We start from the raw sequence: 21,732 nt of genomic DNA on the forward strand, positions 1-21,732 counted from the left end.
ACTGTGGTAAAATAGTTGGCATTTAAATGGGATGGGAATTCCCTTTTACTTTTTAAATGCTTAAAAATATGCCACAAAATCATTGAAGCGTTGAAAAAGTTCAACAGGAAATCCATTGTATTTCTATACCAACTTTTTTTAGCCCCGGGTTAGTAGTGCACACAATGTGTGCCACACATACACACACTCAATCACACACTGACTACTACTATTGCTCTCTTGAAACTACACGACAATCCCCACTGAATATACACACACATGTCTCGTGTCATCTATACATTACTAAACATTTTTTGGTAACCTCTCTCTCTCTCTCTCTCTTTCTCTCAAAACTATCATTATTTAGAGTTCAAGTGATTGTATGAGACATTGATTTTTCTGTTAAGTGTTTAGAACACAGTCTATCACTTGTTCTCTCAGTTCACTAACATCTATGTATAACCAATATATTTGTCAAATCTATGGCAAAAGTGGTGAGACTAGGTTTTGCACAAAATCTATATGATTGAATTATATTTTTAGTAATATATAAAAATATGTAATTTTTTATTAATTTAATAGTGTGTTTTAATGTAAATTGTAACAGTTAAATGAGTTAATGATTTTAAAAAAATACATTAAAACACAGTAACTCATTTAACTGCTTTAAAAATATATTAATTAATAAATTTATCTTACTTTAATATAATTTAATATCGCAAATACTATGTCTATATAAATTTTTATCTGATAGATTAATTTAAAAGTTCTATAAATTAAATGTTTATTATTAATAAACTATTAAAATGTCTAATTAATTTTATTTAAGATAAATAGTAACTACAATTAATATTCTTTATTAGTAAATAATTTTTATTTATTTATTTTATGCTATCATTATTATTTACGATAAATTTATCATTAAAAAACTATTCACACGACTTTTGCCTATATTTTGTATATGTGTCCGCACGTGCGCTCATGGAGTCAGTAAATACTGTAAGCATCACATATACACACTGTTAGAGCCCATTCACCTCTTCCTCAATACTATTAATGCTGTAATAGTTTTGAGTGCTTTAATACAGTAAAGTATTACATATTTGATAGACATATTAGAGACATTTGCAGTAAACTGTATGTCTAACCATAACTATTTATCTCTCTTTGATTATGCATTGTTTACAAATATTTCCTACCTGTGCATTCAAATAGCATAAGTATAATTTATATAACATATAGTGATGAAAAATATTAATAATAAAAAATTTGAAATCAATTTTATAAATTTTTATTAATTTATTAAATAATAAATGCTTAAATAAATTATACAAAACTATTTTACAAATTAATTTCAATACAATTAATAATAGTAAAAATGTGCTATAAATACATGGGTTGTATGACTATTATTTGGCAATTACATTGAAAATCCTATATATTTAAGTATTTTTCAAAAAAATAAATAAAAATACACATAACATGTTTTAGATATCAATAAAAATGATAGAAATGTTAAATAAACATAAATATATCAATGAAATCATTGTCAAAATTGTTTATAATTATAACATTTAAAATATCAAATTAACTTATCGTTTATAAGTAAAAATTAATCACAAACTTTTCATTTATGCCTAACATTATGAATACGATATTTGTATTAATGTCTAACAAAAATCACTTTCCTTTCAATATTCATTCATCATATAATTCATTGTGCCATCACTGGGTATAATCTAAAATATGCTAAATTGTAATATAAAATTATAAAAACTTCACTAATAATATATAGATATAGTATAATATAGCACCTATTAAATAAAATGATATATAAATAAAAAAGTTATTAAAAATGTTAATATAATAATAGGTCAATAGACATCGAAAATTTCTAACTATTATTACCTTGGATTATTTATTCATATCATAGTATTATATGTGAGCAATATTATAACTTATAAGCTAATTTATAAGCATGCCTAGTGTTTATTAATATAAGTATATCTAGATTTTAATAAGATAGTTTAATAAAGCTAAAGTTGATTAAGTATTAGTAAAAATGTAGATAAATATATCAATAAAATGAGAGTAAATTGTATTATCTAAGTTAACATTAAAATAATTATAAATCAATATACAGTAATAGTAATAATAATAATAATAATTACAATAATATATTGAAACCATTTGAAACATTAAAATTATTAAAATGAATGCCTGCTTACTGGGGGTGATCGTATATATGACTGTTTTTCATCATCGATGGATGGGTTTGGAACTGAAACAAGGTTTTAATTAATTAAATTTTACATCAATGATATTTCTGTTAGATATATCTAATAGTGAATCATAAAAATATTCAAAATTCTGTAAATAAATCTTACTTGACATCCATCTAAGCCTCCCATTGGAATTGTTGCGTATGGCGTCGGATACGCGTTACCGGCCTCTGTCATCATCAATGGTTTACCACTAGGTTTATCAAAGTCCATATATCGAGGTGTGGTTCCCATTTGTCCGGCTAACTGCTTATGTAGGGTTGCGCTGTCCATAATAACTAATAGTATTTAAAGTTTTATTTAAGTATATTTAGTAAAATGTTTTGCACAATTCAAATATCAATTTAAATAAATAACAATATAATTACTAACATCCCTCAGCCGCAGCCCTTTCCCTATTAATTCTTCTGACGCAAACAAATGCCGATATAATGACTATAATGATAATAACAACCGCAGAGAGTAAAGGGATTGTGAAGGAGGGCTGCAAATAATAGGGTCCGTCGTTGAAGAACTGGTTGAAAATCTCGCTTTCAAGCACTTTAATGTCACCTAACATAACATCCATTTAAAAAAAATTGAATTTATAATACTTCGGTAAAATAATGCAATACATACCACCATCTGTTCGGGCAATTACTACATTACTGGGATCACTGAAACCATATCTGTTAACTGCAGTAACGAACAGCCGATATTGAATGCCTGACTCCAGGTTTTCCAAATTATAGTTATAGGATGCGAGTGCTGATCCTTCAGTAATAGGTGCGGGCGTTACAAGAGATGATATCGGCACTTCCTTCCATTTGGATTCACCCTCTCGTTGATAGTGTAATGTAAAGCTTTGCGTCGGTGTTTGAGATTCTCGGATATCTTTTTGATGCCATCGCACTGTTATCAACGTATTAGTAGATTCCATGGCACTCAACAATTGAGCGGGTGGTAGATCACCATCAAAGGTATGGGCGAACATCTCATGAGATTGCGGTCCACTTCCAGCTGAGTTGTATGCCTTCACAACAATTGCATATTCATTACCTTTGACTAAATCGCGCAAAAAGTATTCATATGATTCCGATTCGGCCGACTTCTGATTGGGTTTGGATTCAACCAATTTTAGAGTAAACGGATGGTTTGTCTCACGTGCCTTACGGTAGCCCACATAATAACCTTTTATAACACCATTCCAATGCTCTTTGGGAGGCGCCCTCCATGTGATCCTAATAGTAGTGGGGCCCTTACCCTCTACTGATATATCATTAGGAGGAGCTGATGGTTCTTCTTCACCGGTCGTAAATTTTACAGTATCTGCCGCTTCACCTCTTCCGACCTCATTCTCACCTATTTGTTTCATATTATTAAGTCAACTATTGTATAGTAATTAATTGGTTTGTATGCCTTACCGACAACAGTCATCTCATACGACAATCCAGGACTCAAATCTTTAATAAGTGCCGAAGTCTGAGTACTACTGACAGTAAACTCATTGAGTCTATGCGGTGCACTTTGATGTCGCCAATACTGTATTGTATACTTAGAAATGGGAGAATTGCCTGAATAGGGCGCCGACCAGACAATGCTGGCCGTACGCGACCAAACCTCCTTCACATGTACTGTCTTTGGTGGTCCGGGAATCTCTAATAAATGAGGTCATAGTTAATAAGGTATTTAATAATACATAACCGTTTTAATACATACCGAGAACAACCAGTTTAATAGTGCGCTCATCCTTTCCGTGTGTATTCTCGGCCTCACATTTATAGATAGCACCGTCAGTTCGCTGAGTAATACGTAACAACAATTCCGATACTAATCCATAATCTGTAATACTCTCAATGATCTCAAAACTATCAAAAATATCGGTTTAAATTACAATCAAAATTTAAATATTTATTTTTTTTTATTGTTGACTAACTTATGCGATCCAATCTTTTCAAGTTTGGCATTATCTTTGGTCCATTTAATGGTTACGGGATGATCACCCGTTGCATTGCATTTCAATCGCGCGCTTTCACCCCTTTTCACTTGTTGTACACTATATTTCTCATCAAACTTTGCCGGAACTGATATATAATTTACATTAATATAATTTTTACTGATAAGATGCAAATTTTATATTTTACTTTATATTTTAGTAGAAATGCATAGCAAGTTATTACATACATTTGCTTAATAAATTATATTTTATATATAAGCAAGAAAATAAAAATATTTAAAATACTTACCGCTGAAGAAAACATTAATAGACTTTTTCAATGAGTCTCCGATACCGTTGTCTGCAATGCATTCATACGCTTCACTACTGCCGACCTTAAAGTTAGCCAAATTTAATACTTCACCCGGAATTACCTTTCCTGTTGACATCAAAATTAACTAAATTTATAAAAATATTGATAAAAAAATTGAAAATACCTTTAGAGCTGATCCATTTAACTGTTGGTTTGGGTAATCCATCGGCGATACACTCCACGACCACATCATCACCTGATTTGACGCGTATGTCCTGCGGTTCCTTCAGCCACGTCGGCGGTACTGTTGGATAGATATAATCAAATGGTTAACATTTATGTCTAATAAGTTAACACTCTCTCTCAAAAAACCTTTAACATCTAATACAACAGTTTGTGAATCTGTGCCATAAGTATTGCTAACAACACACGTATAGTTTGTTGAATCACTTTTTGTGATTTTATCAATTGTCAGTATAGATAAATCATCATTTGTTTCAATCTTATAGCGACTATTTGTTAACTGTTCCCTATTCTTAAGCCATTGAAAAGACAGAGGAGTTGATCCCCTCTGTATTGAACACAAGACACGGAATTTGGTGCCTTCGCTTTGAAGGTAATAATTCTTGTAAATAATTAATTTGGGGGCTAAAGTATAATTAATTAACAATTTAATGGCTTATTAAATAATCTAATATTTAATGTAAACATACCATCACTAGCTGTAACTAAATTAATATACGTATAAATAATCAACACATTTATGGATTTCATGGTTGTCATTAAAATTAATGGATGTACTAATGGCTGACTTGTATTATGAAAAAAAGTTTCAACACTAAAATCTAATGTTTTCTTAATAATAACATTGCGCCACATTTTGCTTGAGATTCAAATTTGTTTGCATTAAATGATCAATGTCAATTATTATTATTTTATATATCGTAAATGTGATTCAACTCTTGTATGTTATGTTAGCAAAACTTATTGTTTAATATTTAAAATATTCTAATGTAATAATAATTATATTTTTTAAATTATATATTATAATTTATAATATAACGATACAAATATATATAAAATATTTTTTTAAAACTGTACAGACCTTGTTAATAATATTATTTAATTGTAAATTAATAATGTATTAAAATTAAATGTTAATTATTTGTACAAAAATACATATTACGAAATAAATATCATTTATCAGACCTTTTATATAGAGAACAGTTGTTTGTATGTCAGACCCGAAAGCATTGCTTGCAATACACGAATAATTGCCGAAATCATTGTAATCGACATTATTTACAGTAAGTATCGACAAGTCGTCAAACATTTCAATTTTATATTTCATATCTCTATAGTTATCATCAAAATGTTGACCATTTTTAACCCATTTATAAAATATAGGCTTAAATCCAACAATTGTTTGACAAATAAATCGATAGGAAGAACCTCTCAATAATTCCAGTTTTGGTAGCAATGGTGCGATTTTAGGTATTTCTATTGCAATTTAACACTTATATTATTATATTTAAACAACCAATTTATTATGTATTACATACCATTACAAGTGAATATATTAAACTTATAGCAAAATAACATAAATAGAAAGATTACATTAAGAAAATTCATTATTAATTATCTAAAGCAAAACCATAAATAAAAAGCAATTTATCCTACAGTAAAATATATGGTCAAACTCACTGATAAATAAATGTTTCAAAAAATGATACATAAGCGCCACATTTTGTATAAGATTTTTAATGTCATCACATATAATATATTACTGTATATATAATTAATTGATGAGTAACCCATGAAAAACAAGTCAACACATGCGTGACTTATAAATAATTTAATCTTTTAATAAACAGTATATGACATATATAAGTGGTTTTTCTATTATAAATAACTACAAAGTAATAATTTAATGGTCAATCAATATAATTTGTTTCAATTTAATCCTATTAATATAATACTTAAAGTATAGTCATTAAAGTAAAATCATTTCAATATTGATTTAATAGTACAGTAAATGTAGGGTTATCATTAATAAGCAAATAGCAGTTTATTTATTTTATTTTTTACAGTGTATTTTAGTTAAAACTGTTATTGCGTTTATATTAAATGCAAAAAAATTTTTAAAAACATTATAAGTTAACATTAGACTTATTTTGCAGATAATGAGTTAATTATAAATTAATATGAATCCAATTTAAATTTAATTTAATCATCAAATATATAATTTATAAAATACTATAGAATTGTTTTATAAGATTGAATTTTTGAATTACATTTCATGTATACTTTTTTACAATAAATACAAATTTCTGATAACTTATTATTGTATATTATTATTTTTTATAAAAATATTCATTATATTTTGAATTTTTACTGTATACTGTATATTGAACTACCGTATAAATATATTCATTATATTGAAGCTAATATTAAATGCAAATAATTTGTTTAAAACACGCGTTAAGTATTAGTTAACAATAAGTATATTCAGTATCAACTGTAACTTACAGTCTGTAAGGCTTACAGTGCGGTCTATTAGTAGTTTATTTTACATTAAATAATAAAAATTAATTGTAAATACTTTAAATATAATAATCTTATTATACAAATTATATTTAAGTAGATAGAAATAATAGTAAAAAATTAAATTTAGCAGTTTAATTAAATATTTAAAAAATAAATCAAACCATTAATTGTTAAGACAGTTGTCTGACTGTCAAAGTTATGTGAATTCCTCACAAAACACGTATAGTTTGCCGCATCGGTTACGACAATGCTTTTAATCACAAATATTGAAAACATCTCATAATTTTCAATCTTATAGTTAACATTGGGTTCAGGTTTGACTGTTTGGCTATTAATAGCCCACTCAAAGAAATAAGGAGGTGTGCCCTCCTGTACTGAACATGTTATTTGAAAGTATGATCCCTGTTTCTGATTAATTGGTGACAATGGCGCTAATTTGAGACCTATTTTTATTTAATTGATAATTGTTATAATATTAATTCTAATAATACATGTATAACAATTTTATATTACCCAAGGAGTAAACAAATGTAATAAATAAACACAAATAACATAATAAACTCATTATAAATGTTAATAATTACACCGTTTATATAAGAAATCTATTTTATATAAATACAAAAATATATGGCTGACAATCAATTGTTTYTAAAAAAATCATTGAAATTGTGGTTCAATTGCGCCACACATTGATTCAGAAATACAATTATTGTAGAAATTCATGAAACAATATTTTTTGCATAAACTGTAAGATTATTACATACGATATAAATAATAGATTAGTATAACTTTTTTTTTGTTAAAATAAAAATATTATAATTCAAAGAAATGCTTAAAATTTAATAAATAATTTAAATTCTTGAATTATATATTATAATTTTAATATATATAAAATATTATTAATAACAAAATTAAAATTAATTATAAACAACCGTTTGTGATGTATTAGTATTTGACTGGCATTCCCATAGAGTTAGAACACGACGTGTAATTACCGAAATCATTGCGAGTAATGTTTTTTATAACAAATGTCGAAAATATATCATAATTATCAATCTTATAGTTGACATCAGGACTAGATTTAGCTGTCTGTCCATTGATTATCCACTCAAAGAAATGGAACGATCCTTCAATAACTGTACAGACTATATGAAAATATGTGCCTCGGCTTTGTTCTATTACTCAATAATGGCGTTAATTTTAGTGCTATTTTTATATAAATTTAAAATGATATAAATCAATGAAATGATATTATTCAAACCTTGCAATTATCTAATATCAAATGTCAATTGAATATATTAAATATAAAATCACAAAATTAATTATATGTTTTTTTTATAAATTTTCAATTAAAATCAAATAAAATTTTATATATAATAGTATGATGATACAAATTAATAATAATAATGAGATATATATAAATAAATTATATATTATATCAACAATAGTGACACACATTGATTGCCATTCATAATGTCTTTCATATTTAGACCAATGTTTAAATAGCATATTATATTTAAAGCTTTAATTTTTATTAACATATAGAAAACTGTAAGATATATGAAATATTGATTTGAATTATATATATTTTTACATTTTCAAAATTGCAATTTCTTATTAAAATTATAAAAAATAGTAATTATAACACACCTTTAATCGATAGTATTAGTATTTGACTATCACTTCCCATAGMRTTAGAYACACGACAGGTATAATTGCCTGAATCGGTAGTTTGTATACTATCAACAGTGAGTGTTGAATGCATTTTTGAATTTTCAATCTTATAGTTGACATCAGGACTGGACTTAATTGTCTGTCCATTCAATTGCCAATCAAAGAACAGTGGAACCGATCCTTCAATAACTGTGCAAACTATATGAAAATATGTGCCAATACTTTGTTCCCKTCCATAAAATGGCACTAACTTTGGAGCTAATGTTATATGAATTAACGATAAAATATATATCTTTATCTATGAAACAATAATGTTTAAATTCAAACCTTGTAACGCATTGTTAAAAACGCTGTCAATTGAAAATATTAAATATAAAATCACTAAAATAATTAGACCCATGTTAATTTTTGAATTAAATTCAATAAAAAAACAAGTAAAATTAAGATATAATAATTTGATATACTCTTAATAATAATAATGGCTGACAACAAATAGATTATAGATTTTATCAACAATAGTGACACATATTGTTAGCCATTCATAATATCTTCAATTTGGCGCATAAGACCAATGTTTAAATAACAAACATAATAACATATTTAGGTCTTTAACTTTTAAAACTTATAACAAACTGTAAGAAATATAACAATGCATTCATGAAGTAAATATGTTATTACATATAGAAAATTGCATTTTCTATTAAAACATTTTATAATATAAAAAATAGTTTATAACACACCTTTAATTGACAGTATTAGTGTTTGACTATCCCTTCCCATAGTGTATGACACAAGACAGGTATAATTGCCGGCATCGGTAGTGACTATACTATCAACAGTGAGTGTTGAATGCATTTTTGAATTTTCAATCTTATAGTTAACATCAGGACTGGACCTAATTGTCTGTCCATTCATTTGCCACTCAAAGAACAGTGGAACCGATCCTTTAATAACTGAACAAAATATCTGTAAATTTGTGCCAACACTTTGTTCCCGTCCATGAAATTGCAACAACTTTGGAGCTAATGTTATATAAATTTATAATCAAATATATCTTATTTATGAAACTATATTTATAGTATCAAACCTTGCAATGGATCGCTATAAGCAATGTTAATTGAAAATATTAAAACTAAAATTATTAACATGTTTATAACTATGTTAATATTTGTACAAATTACTTGAATCCAAATAAAGTCTATAATATATTCTGTATATATATATACTTATTGATGTACTCTTAATAATAATGGCTGACAACAAATAGATTATATATTTTATCAACAATAGTGACACATATTGTTAGCCATTCATAATGTCATAACTTTGGCGCATAAGACCAATGTTTAAATGACAAACACATAAACTGTAAGACATTTATTAACCACTCCGTAAAATGAAATTGTGTGKAAAGTAATATAGATWTTATAATATTAAAAAGTTATTTCAATAAATTTCTATATAATTAAAACATCATTWTATCSAACAGACCTTTAATAGTAAGCAAAATACTGSGAGTCGGATCCGAAAGCATTRCTAACAACACAACTATAGTTCCCGATATCACTCATGGATATCGACTCAATAGTAAATGTTGAGTGCATTTTGAAATTATCGATCTTATAGTTGACATTCGGTTCSGRTTTAAGTGTCTGTCCATTTCTRGACCACTCAAAAAACAACGGATTTGATCCCATCTCCGCATTGCATAMAATYRAAAGATATGACCCTATCATCTGATTYTTGTGACTAAACCATGAAYTTAATTTWGGKGCTATTTTTWGACAAATTGAATATTACTAATAMATATAATTATCGATATTTATTATATTTATAAATACCAGAAGTGTTGATTAAATCAATTTKAATTATGACAGTAAAACATATTATAACAAATWTATACTTWTTTAAAATCATATTTAAMACAATCWGAGAATAAAATAAATATTYRGACAAACAATGGCTGACATATCAATTGRTAAAAACTATAGATAAATATATATATTATATGACAAAAATTAGTGTCGAAGATAGTGACACACTTTGAATGAGATTCACAATTGAATCAAAACTTRTAAAACWATTTTTTAAAATTATTRGTAAAAWTCAAATAGAAAAGTGTTTTTATATTATATATTTATATAAATCTAATTATTGATTAAAAATAAATTTTTATAATWTTTCAGATATTTATATTATAAGATTATAATTAATATAACTTAAAAATATATAAACCTTTAATTGATAGCTGAACTGATTGTACAATTTAAATATAAGTTAGGCATTAATAAAACAACTATAGTTACCGAAATCATTAATAATTTTTAAATGGTAAAAATGAATGTATTTTTGAATTTTCAATCTTATAATTAGTATCAGAAATTTGAGTTAAATAAGTAGTATTCAGTCAGTATTTGTATAAAAATAAAAATATATAACAAACTATAAACATTAAGTATTGTTTAAAAAATTAATTATGTTAAAAGTTAAAAATTATTAAAATACTAAAAATAACTCATTATATAAAATGCTTTTATCAACTATTTTTAAATCTTAAATACATTATTTTATTTTTTTGTTAAAATTTAAGTTTTTATTAATGCATTTTTTAAAAAAATTATTTTTTTTAAAATTTAAATTTTTGTTATTTTTAGTTTTTTTTAGTTTTTTTTCATATAAAAGGATTTATACGGGAACTTGTAAATTGAATTTACATGAATATTCGGGAACTTAAGGAATTTTTAGGGAATTTTTCATATTGATTTTGGATTTTTGAAAAAATTGCCGTTTAAAAATGCAATAAAAATCATTACCCCAAAAACAAGATTTTTTGAGAATTTTGTAAATTTTACCCCGGACTAAAATATTAAAGTATATATATATATATATATATATTACGATAAATATGATATTTAACTCAAGATTTATTGAATACATTGCGCCACATATTGAATGGCAAACAATTTTCACGATTGAGATTCTCATATACAGTATAGCGATATAATTGATAAACAAAAACTGTAAGACTCAGTGTTTATATACAGATTAAATAATATTAAWATAATGAATATAAATAACTGAAACCCATTTCAAAATAATAATAGTTAAAATTGTTTATAATTCTAATATAATTAAAATATAGTTATAATTTATTTATCTAACCATTAATTGTTAGRACAGTCGACTGGCTGTCAATTGTTTGTGAATTCCTCACAAAACATGTATAGTTTGTGGCATCACTTCTGGTGAGTTCATCGATTGAAAATGTCGTGAATTTGTTGTAATTTTCAATCTTATAKTTAACATCATTACTGGACTTAACTTTCTGKCCATTAATAGCCCATTCAAAGWTATAAGGAGGTGTGCCCTCCTGTATTGAACATGTTATTTGAAAATATGAGCCCTCTTTTTGAGTTCTCGGATATAATGGCACTAATTTGAGACCTAAATTGTATTCATTAAATAATTATTGTCTAAAAAAATTATTGAAWTAGTTAATACATTACCGAAGGAATAGTCAATMAAAATAAATAACAACAAGATGTGTATTATATCCATAATTATTAAATAAAATACACAAAAGTTGCAAATAYTGTATATATTAGATMAWTTAAATTTGAAAACTAAGAWATAAATGGCTGATATTGACAATTATGGTCTCAAAAATCATTGAATATATGGTTCAATTGCGCCACACATTGATTCAGAAATAAAATTGTTAAAACWTTGTTATACAATATTATACATTGTTATAAACAAASMGTTAAAAAACTCAATAAAATATTTTACCGGTWAATACATAATTATATATTTTAATAGATTTTAAAATTATTATTATAACAATTAGTTAWAATTTCTATATAATAATACAATWGAAWTGATAATTAAAAACCTTTGATTGATAGCTGAACCGATTGTGTGTCACTTGMGATGGCATTCCTCACAACACACGTGTAATTACCGGAGTCTTTACGAGTAATACTTTTTATAGTWAATGCGGAAAACATATCAAAATTATCGATTTTATAGTTAASATTTGGACCCAATTTAAGTGAATGTCCGTTAAGAAACCACTCAAARAATAATGGGAGTGAACCCTCCTGTGCCGTACATGTGCTCTGAAAGTATGAACCTTCGGAATGGGTTCTCACACTCGGAGGTGATATCAGTTTTGGAGCTAATTTGGGTTATAAATGATCAATAAATTTAACTCATTAAAACTCATAAAAAATTTAAAATARTTAATACCTTTCATACATTCGCTTAAATTTATAAACGRAAGCAAAATAGATAGAAATTTAACATTRAAATCATTTTTATAACACTTGTMATMTGRCTTATACAATGGCTGACATAAAATTTAGGATCAAATGGATAAAAGAAGTAATGATATWATGTCTACAATAGTGACACATATTGTTTAACATTCATATTGTTATCATTTGGCGGTTTAGTTCATTTTTAAATAATGTTTTAATATAYAATTGGTTGATAAGTTAAGATATACCGGTAATGACTAAAWTTRTCATATATTTAAAATTGATTATTTGTAAATAACAAWAGTTATTAAAAATAGATTACTWTCAAAAATATCAATAAATTTWAAWACCAGACCTTTAATTGAAAGCAAAATACTGCGRGAATCGGATCCRAAAGCATTGCTAACAACACAWCTATAGTTCCCGACATCACTCATGGATACAGATTTAATAGTAAAGGTWGAGTGCATTTCAAAGTTATCGATCTTATAGTTGACATTAGATCCCTGTTTAAGCGTCTGTCCATTTTTGGACCACTCAAAAAATAGCGGATGTGATCCCATCTCAGCATTGCATACAATCAAAARRTWTGAACCAATTATCTGATTYTTGTGACTAAACCATGAACTTAATTTAGGGAGCTATTTATAGACAAATTGAATATCATTCATATATTCAAATAATTATATAATCACTCATTTATAAATACCAGAAGTGTTGATTAAATCAATTTGAATTATAAAAGTAAAACATAWTAWMACAAATATATACTTATTTAAAATCATATTTAACACAGAYATAGAAATAGATGAATAWTTTAGAYAATGGCTGACATATCAATTGGTAAATAACTATATAAAAAATATMTCAATGTCTGAAAATWASTGTCGAATATAGTGACACACTTTGAATGAGATTCACAATTGTATACAAAATATAAAAAACATTTATAAATAATTRTCAAAATCAAATGCACTGTAATTTCTTATATAATATAYAAATTKTACAACAAATACTAATAGTTGCAGTGAWTTTTTTTGACTTTTTTTATATAYCTTGCTATAGTCTATTACTTATATTTATCGTATATAATATYATAATAAAAAATAACTTTTAAAWATATAAACCTTTAATTGATAGCTGAACTGATTGTGTGTCCGATCCGTAAGCATTCCTAGCAATACAGCTATAGTTACCGAAATCATTGCGAGTTATGCTTTCAATGGTAAATATTGAATGTATTTTTGAATTTTCAATCTTATAGTTAGTATCGGAACTGACTTTAAGTGTCTGTCCATTACGTGACCACTCAAAGAAAACGGGTTGTGAACCCACTTCTAGTGAACAAACAGTATTGAAAATTGATCCTTCAGTTTGACTTTTATTTGACAACACTTTTGCTAATCGCGGAGCTATTCAATAGATACTTCATTATATAAAATATTTATAAAAAAAATATTTCATAACTTAACTACCTGTCGATGAAGTAGATAGACTAATATTTTTAATAAATATTATCAATAAAATTGTAATATAGTTATAGATAAACATTTTTAAAAATTGTATTTTGTTTAAAAATCACAACAAAAAATTAGCCGAAACACAAATGGCAGACATATTTAAAATACAGTAAATATAGTATATTTTATTTAACTCAAGATTTATTGAATACATTGCGCCACATATTGAATGGCAAACAATTTTCATGATTGAGGTAATCATATGTAATAAAAAATAAACTGTAAGACTTTTACAGTGCTTTTACACAAACTTAAAATAATATATAAATAGATTTATTATACTTCTGATAAATCTATTATAGTAATGAAAATTGTGAAAATTTGTGTAATACATTTATAATTTTAATTATACTATATAAATATAATATTATACAGTATTTGAAAAAATAGCTAACCATTAATTGTTAGGACAGTCGACTGGCTATCAAATGTATGTGAATTCCTTACAATACACGTATAGTTTGTGGCATCACTTCTGGTGAGTTCATCGATTGAAAATGTCGTGAATTTGTTGTTATTTTCAATCTTATAGTTAACATCAGCACTAGATTTAACTTTCTGGCCATTGATAGCCCACTCAAAAATATAAGGAGGTGTGCCCTCCTGTATTGAACATGTTATTACAAAAAATGAACCCTCTTTTTGTGTTCTCGGATATAATGGCACTAATTTGAGACCTAAATTATATTCATTAAATAATTATTGTCTAAAAAAATTATTGAATTAGTTAATACATTACCGAAKGAATAGTCAATAAAAATAAATAACAACAAGATGTTTATTAAATCCATAACTATTACATATAAATTCACATAAGTATATGAATATATAGATAACTATAGTTGAAAACCAAGAAATAAATGGCTGATATTGACAATTATGATCTCAAAAATCATTAAATATTTGGTTCAATTGCGCCACACATTGATTCAGAAATAAAATTGTTAAAACTTTTTATAACCACATTGTTATATCTTATAARCCAAATGTATAAAATATTTCACCAGTTTATATTTAATTATATATATTAAGATTGTAATACTTTTTAATAAATTAATTGTCATCTATTATGTTAAAAATTAGATTAATTGTTACAATTGAAATGATATTTAAAAACCTTTGATTAAAAGATGAACCGTTTGTGTGTCACTTGAGATGGCATTCCTCACAACACACGTGTAATTACCGAAATCATGTCTTGTAATACTTTTTATGGTAAATGCGGAATACATTTCAAAATTATCGATCTTATAGTTAAYATTWGGACCCGACTTAAGTGAGTGTCCATTAATAGACCACTCAAAAAATAGTGGAAGTGAGCCCTCCTGTGCCGTACATATAATCTGAAAGTATGAACCCTCRGAATTGGTTCTCATATTCGGCTGTAATATCAGTTTTGGGGCTAATTTGAGTAATAAATTATCAGTGAATTCATCATAAAAACTGTAAAATAATTAATACCTTTCATGGATTCGCTTATATTTATATACGAAAGCAAWAATAGATAGACATTTAATATAAACATCATTTTTATAACACTTGTGATCTGACTTATACAATGGCTGACATAAAATTTAGGACCAAATGGATAAAAGAATAATTGATATGATGTCTACAATAGTGACACATATTGTTTAACATTCATATTGTTATCATTTGGCGGTTTAGTCCAGCTTTTRAATATTGCTTTTAGTATAAACTTATTTTAATAWTTGATCTAAAAATTGTCTAATAATTTATATTTAACTTATTTWATAWAATAGATTGTATATTAAAAATTTATAAAGTATTGATATAACCAGATAAATAATATTAWTTAATAATAATATAAAAAACAATAAWTCAAACCTTTTACTGATAGTAAAATACTGCGAGAATCGGATCCRAAAGCATTACTAACAACACAACTATAGTTCCCGATATCACTCATGGATATCGACTCAATAGTAAATGTTGAGTGCATTTTGAAATTATCGATCTTATAGTTGACATCCGATYYCGGTTTGAGTGTCTGTCCATTTCTGGACCATTCAAACAATATAGGATGYGATCCTTTCTCTATTGAACAWAATTCTTGAAAATTAGAGCCAATGTCTAGACTYTTATAATTTAAACCGGAATTTAATTTGGGAACTATTTTGAGATAAATTAKTAAATAAAATATACAATATATTTCAATTATCTCTAAATACCTGATGCATTGATTACAGTTATTTCAATGATMGCAATAAACATTAAACTAAATTTAAACATTTTTAAAGAAATAAATATAAAAATTACAACAATGGCTGATAGAGTAAGTTATGGCAAATTAAGTAATCATTTAAAGTATATATGATATCTGAAATATAGTGTCGAATATAGTGACACACTTTGATTCAGATTCACAATATTGTAGATATAGTTTGAATAAACTTTTATTATTCTTAAACATTACATTAATTTTAAAAATTTYTAATCTGAWTTGAATATTACAATAATAAAAACAATAGAATTAATACCTTTAATTGATTCATTTCAATTTAAAAATATAAAMAATAATAGATAATAATAAKAGTATAATATTAATATTTAAATTCATATTTATAACTTGTAATATAACACAATTGTCATATACAATGGCTAACATTAAATTTAGGATCAAATGAATAATAGAAGTAATAATATGATAACGACATTGTAATTCATTGTTAACATTTGGGGTTTTAGTTCAGTTTTTAAATATATAATCGATGGATATTACGACTAAGATTGTCTAACATTTAAAATTATAAATAATAGATTACTTCAAAAAATTTAAAATCATACCTTTAATGGAAAGCAAAGTATATCTAGTGTCGGATCCGAAAGCATTGCTAACAATACAACTATAGTTCCCGATATCACTCATGGATATAGATTTAATGGTAAAAGTTGAGTGCATTTCAAAGTTGTCGATCTTATAGTTGACATCCGGTCCCGGTTTGAGTGTCTGTCCATTTCTGGACCACTCAAAGAACACGGGATGTGTTCCGCTTTCAAGTGAACAAAATTCTTGAAAATTAGAGGCAATCACTTGACTCTTATGATTCAAACCGGGATAACTCAATTTAGGGACTATTTTGAAATAATTTATAATAATAAATAATTTTGATAATAATAAACTGTATTAATATATACATTATACCTGAAGCATTGATTACATATATAAAATTAATTGAAACAATAACTAAACACAATCTCAACATTTTGTTTGAATAAAGTAAAGCCAACAATAATATTATGTAAAAACAATGGCTGACAATGGATTGGCACAACTGAAGACTTAAAAGATTTACAAAACAATTATTGCAAAATATGTGTACAATAGTGACACACTTTGATTCAGATATCAATTTTCATATAATTGTGCGCTTTTTGTAGTATAACTGTATACTAATAACTGTAAGARTWTTGATAATCTGTAATAATTTACATTTTGTTATTGTGGTTAAGTAATGAATGTTTTATAATAATTTAATTTAATATATTTTAATTACATTTCATAGTTTTTTTTATAGTACTCTTAATAATTAAATTATTTTAATTAAAAATGATATCAAATCAAACCTCTTATAYTGAGTGAAATCATTCGAGAATCGGATCCGAAAGCATTGTTAACAACACAACTATAGTTCCCGATATCACTCATGGATACAGATTTAATGGTAAATGTGGAAAACATTTCAAAATTGTCAATCTTATAGTTGACATCCGGTTTCGGTTTGAGTAACTGTCCATTTCTGGACCACTCAAAGAAAACAGGAAGTGATCCGCTTTCAAGTGAACAGAATTCTTGATAAATAGAGTCAATCACTTGACTCTTATGAATTAAACCGGAATTTAATTTCGGAGCTATTTTAAGATAATTGGGTTAATTTTATAATATAAAATACATTCAATGTATTATTTCTCTAAATACCTGACGAGTTAATTATTGCTACTTTAATAATCACAACAATAAACAAACTAAATATTAACATTTTTAAATTGATTTTATAAGACTTATTATAGCAATGGCTGACAAAGCAAATGATGGCAAATGAATAATAATAATAATAATATTATGTCTGTATCTGTAATATACTATCGAATATAGTGACACACTTTGTATGAGATTCACAATTATGGGCATAAAGTTTGGAGTAAATTAAATTATATTCAAAATACAAAAAAACTCCATTAAATAAATTGAAAATTTTAAAAATCGATAAATTCTAGGCATTGAAAAAAAGTATTTCTTACAATAAATTTATTATTTATAATATAAGTTTTTGTAAAATATATCATATAATATAAATATTATAACAGATATTTTGAATCTACCTTTAATTGTAAGAATTACTGATTGTGTATCAGTTGAAATGGCATTCCTCACAACACACGTGTAATTACCGGAATCTTTACGAGTGATTGTTTCGATAGTAAATGTTGAAAATCTTTTAAAATTATCGATATTATAGTCGACATCAGGACCTGGTTTAGCCTTTTGTCCGTTTATTGACCACTCAAAGAAATAGGGAGGCGAACCCTCCTGTATTGTACATGTAATCTGAAAATATGAACCCTCAGCTTGATTTATATTACTCAATACTGGCATTAATTTAAGCGCTAATTAAAAGATATGAATTATTAGATATTCACCAAAAATATATTACTTATTTTAAATACCTGATAAAAATTGTAATTTAATTAAAAACAATATTAAACTAAAGCAAAGCATTTTTTAATCATATGTTATTCAACTATTATATTCAAACAATGGCTGACATGAATTGACACAACTGAAGATTTAAAAGATATATAAAAAATAGTGTAAATATATCTACAATAGTGACACACTTTGAATCAGATTTAAATTTTTATATATTTGGCGCTTTCATTGCTATTTTGAATAGACATACAGTAAAAAGCAAACTGTAAGCCATTAAGTAATGCAGTAATTGTTAGATATCATACAATCAATTCAATGTATTACTTATATTATTAAGGATATGATATACATAAAAATAGAGACAAAACTTTTATAATGTATTATAAATAAATCTATAATATTATACCTTTTATTGTCAAATATACTGTTTGTGTATCACTTGTGATATCATTCCTCACAACACATGAATAATTGCCAAAATCATTGCGAGAAATGTTTTTTATAACAAATGTTGAAAACATATCATAATTATCAATCTTATAGTTGACATTAGGACCAGATTTAAGTATATGTCCATTACGTGACCACTCAAAGACATAAGGGAGTGAACCCTCTTGAACTGTACATAAGATTTGAAAATTTGCTCCCTCGGCTTGATTTAAGTTATTAAGTATTGGTATTAATTTTAGGGCTAATAGAGTATATGGAAATAATATTAATACTTAAAAAATAAAATTGTCAATTTATATTACCAGTTAATAATTGTAAATTAATAAAAATTATAACTAAGATTAAGTAATTCATTTTAACCAATACGTGTATAATTAACACTAGTATTGAATATCAAACAATGGCTGACATGGATTGAAACAACTGAAGAATAAACAGATATATATTAATAAAAATGATTGTAAAATATGTGTACAATAGTGACACACTTTGATTCAGATATCAATTTTCATATATTTGGCGCTTTCTGTAGATTTTAAATAACAAGATATAGGAAAACTGTAAAATATATAATCATTACCAGCTGTAATAGAGTACAATATTCTAAAATAAATTATGCAATTTATATATATATATATATAAATAATTTTTTAACTTTAAATGTATAATTTAGAATAAATTTTCAAATCAAACCTTTAATAGTAAGTAAAATACTGCGGGAATCGGATCCGAAAGCATTACTAACAACACAACTATAGTTCCCGATATCACTCATGGATATCGACTCAATAGTAAATGTTGAGTGCATTTTGAAATTATCGATCTTATAGTTGACATCCGGTCCCGGTTTAAGTGTCTGTCCATTTCTGGACCACTCATAGAATAGAGGATGTGATCCCTCCTCAGTATTGCATACAATCAAAAAATTTGAACCAATACTCTGATTCTTGTAATTCAATCCAGAGCTTAATTTAGGTACTAATTATACATAAAATGTATTAACACTCATATATTGAAATATGGATAATCATTATTATTATAAATACCAGATGTGTTGATTAAATTTAGTTGAAATACAACTAAAAAACATAGTTTAAAACATATATATTGAATTAAACTCATATTTAAAACAATCCGACACTTATATTAATTTATAGGCAAACAATGGCTGACATATCAATTGATAGAAAAATATAAAAAATACATGAATTTAGTGTCGAATATAGTGACACACTTTGAATGAGATTCACAATTGAATCAAAAATGTCTAAAAATATATATTTAAAAAAATTCTAAACTTCTGTCAATTTAAATAATTACAAATGAAAACATTACATTGCAATTAATAATATTTAAATATTCAATTCTACATAAAGTATATTTTATAAAATATATGTTTTGTAATAAATAAAAAAAATCAAACCTTTAATAGATAAGTAAACCGATTGACTATCGCTTTCAATATCATTGTTTACAAAACAAGTATAGTTTGCCGAATCATTTCTATCGATATTTTTTATAGTAAACATTGAATACATTTCAAACTTATCGATCTTATAGTTAGTATCGGCACCGGCTTTAAGTGGTTGTCCATTACGTGACCACTCAAAGAACAGTGGGGGTGAGCCCTCTATAACTGAACACATAATCCCAAAGTATGAGCCCTCCAATTGAAGCCGTGGACTAAACGGTGCCAATTTTAAGGCTAATATTATATGCATTCATTAATTATATATTTTCAAAATAATATTGAATTACTATTGTAAATACCTGATACTTGATTGCAATAAATAATAAATAAACACATAATAATAATATTAATTATAAAAAACATTTTTAAAGCTTTTTTAAAAATATTCTCATAAACTGTTAAATTAATAATGGCTGACACAAACAATTTTGAGAGATCAAAGTTAAATGCCATCAAATATTATATAATCAATTGTTTGGTACAATAGTGACACATATTGTCTGCCATTAATAATGATAATGTTTGGCGCATTTTAGTAACAATTTCAACATTAAGCTGTAATCTTATAATTGTATATATCATATAACATGAGATAATTTGAATACATTAAGTAATAAAATTAATGTTTTGGAATATCTCATTGACTACAT

General features: G+C 25.7%; 4 protein-coding genes across 6 annotated transcripts; all 4 read right to left on the reverse strand.

The window, feature by feature from the left end:
- Nucleotides 1–1,618: 1,618 nt before the first annotated feature.
- On the reverse strand, nucleotides 1,619–5,340 carry LOC128955018 (cell adhesion molecule DSCAML1-like). 3 transcript variants are annotated; one of them, XM_054300645.1, is made up of 12 exons: nucleotides 5,203–5,340; nucleotides 4,862–5,137; nucleotides 4,674–4,793; nucleotides 4,487–4,615; nucleotides 4,177–4,324; nucleotides 3,960–4,108; nucleotides 3,665–3,898; nucleotides 2,880–3,602; nucleotides 2,634–2,813; nucleotides 2,367–2,539; nucleotides 2,208–2,260; nucleotides 1,619–1,718 (listed from the first exon to the last, which is right to left on the reverse strand). In XM_054300645.1, the coding sequence occupies exons 1-12, from the start codon at nucleotides 5,270–5,272 to the stop codon at nucleotides 1,694–1,696; spliced, it is 2,280 nt and encodes a 759-aa protein (XP_054156620.1). In that variant the 5' UTR covers nucleotides 5,273–5,340; the 3' UTR covers nucleotides 1,619–1,693. The 3 variants fall into 3 exon arrangements, with proteins under 3 accessions (XP_054156620.1, XP_054156621.1, XP_054156622.1); XM_054300646.1 differs by having other exon boundaries at nucleotides 1,619–1,728; XM_054300647.1 differs by lacking the exon at nucleotides 4,862–5,137.
- On the reverse strand, nucleotides 5,335–10,407 carry LOC128955913 (titin-like). The gene is made up of 8 exons (XM_054301591.1): nucleotides 10,223–10,407; nucleotides 9,798–9,811; nucleotides 9,451–9,732; nucleotides 8,687–8,968; nucleotides 8,032–8,211; nucleotides 7,198–7,479; nucleotides 5,699–5,989; nucleotides 5,335–5,372 (listed from the first exon to the last, which is right to left on the reverse strand). The coding sequence occupies exons 1-8, from the start codon at nucleotides 10,405–10,407 to the stop codon at nucleotides 5,335–5,337; spliced, it is 1,554 nt and encodes a 517-aa protein (XP_054157566.1).
- Nucleotides 10,408–11,867: 1,460 nt separating this feature from the next.
- On the reverse strand, nucleotides 11,868–13,532 carry LOC128955914 (neural cell adhesion molecule 1-like). The gene is made up of 3 exons (XM_054301592.1): nucleotides 13,325–13,532; nucleotides 12,603–12,887; nucleotides 11,868–12,154 (listed from the first exon to the last, which is right to left on the reverse strand). The coding sequence occupies exons 1-3, from the start codon at nucleotides 13,530–13,532 to the stop codon at nucleotides 11,868–11,870; spliced, it is 780 nt and encodes a 259-aa protein (XP_054157567.1).
- Nucleotides 13,533–14,082: 550 nt separating this feature from the next.
- Nucleotides 14,083–21,332, reverse strand: LOC128955915 (titin-like). Its single transcript, XM_054301594.1, has 11 exons — nucleotides 21,035–21,332; nucleotides 20,305–20,589; nucleotides 20,192–20,194; nucleotides 19,568–19,852; nucleotides 18,834–19,118; nucleotides 18,078–18,362; nucleotides 17,298–17,585; nucleotides 16,338–16,622; nucleotides 15,607–15,891; nucleotides 14,885–15,166; nucleotides 14,083–14,381 (listed from the first exon to the last, which is right to left on the reverse strand). Exons 1-11 carry the CDS (start codon nucleotides 21,330–21,332, stop codon nucleotides 14,083–14,085), a joined length of 2,880 nt encoding a protein of 959 aa, XP_054157569.1.
- Between the last annotated feature and the right edge of the window lie 400 nt (nucleotides 21,333–21,732).

This window comes from Oppia nitens, unplaced genomic scaffold (assembly GCF_028296485.1).
Source record: "Oppia nitens isolate AA-2021 unplaced genomic scaffold, nextdenovo-longstitch-racon4-pilon3 scaffold2_pilon_pilon_pilon, whole genome shotgun sequence".
NCBI classification, from domain to species: domain Eukaryota; kingdom Metazoa; phylum Arthropoda; class Arachnida; order Sarcoptiformes; family Oppiidae; genus Oppia; species Oppia nitens.

Coding starts and splice junctions, on each gene's coding strand:
- LOC128955018 (XM_054300645.1), bottom strand. CDS start 5,272: ATGACAACCATGAAATCCATAAATGTGTTGATTATTTATACGTATATT. Junction 5,138..5,202: donor TTTAGTTACAGCTAGTGATG/GTATGTTTACAT, acceptor ATTATACTTTAG/CCCCCAAATTAATTATTTAC. Junction 2,540..2,633: donor AAGGGCTGCGGCTGAGGGAT/GTTAGTAATTAT, acceptor AAATACTATTAG/TTATTATGGACAGCGCAACC.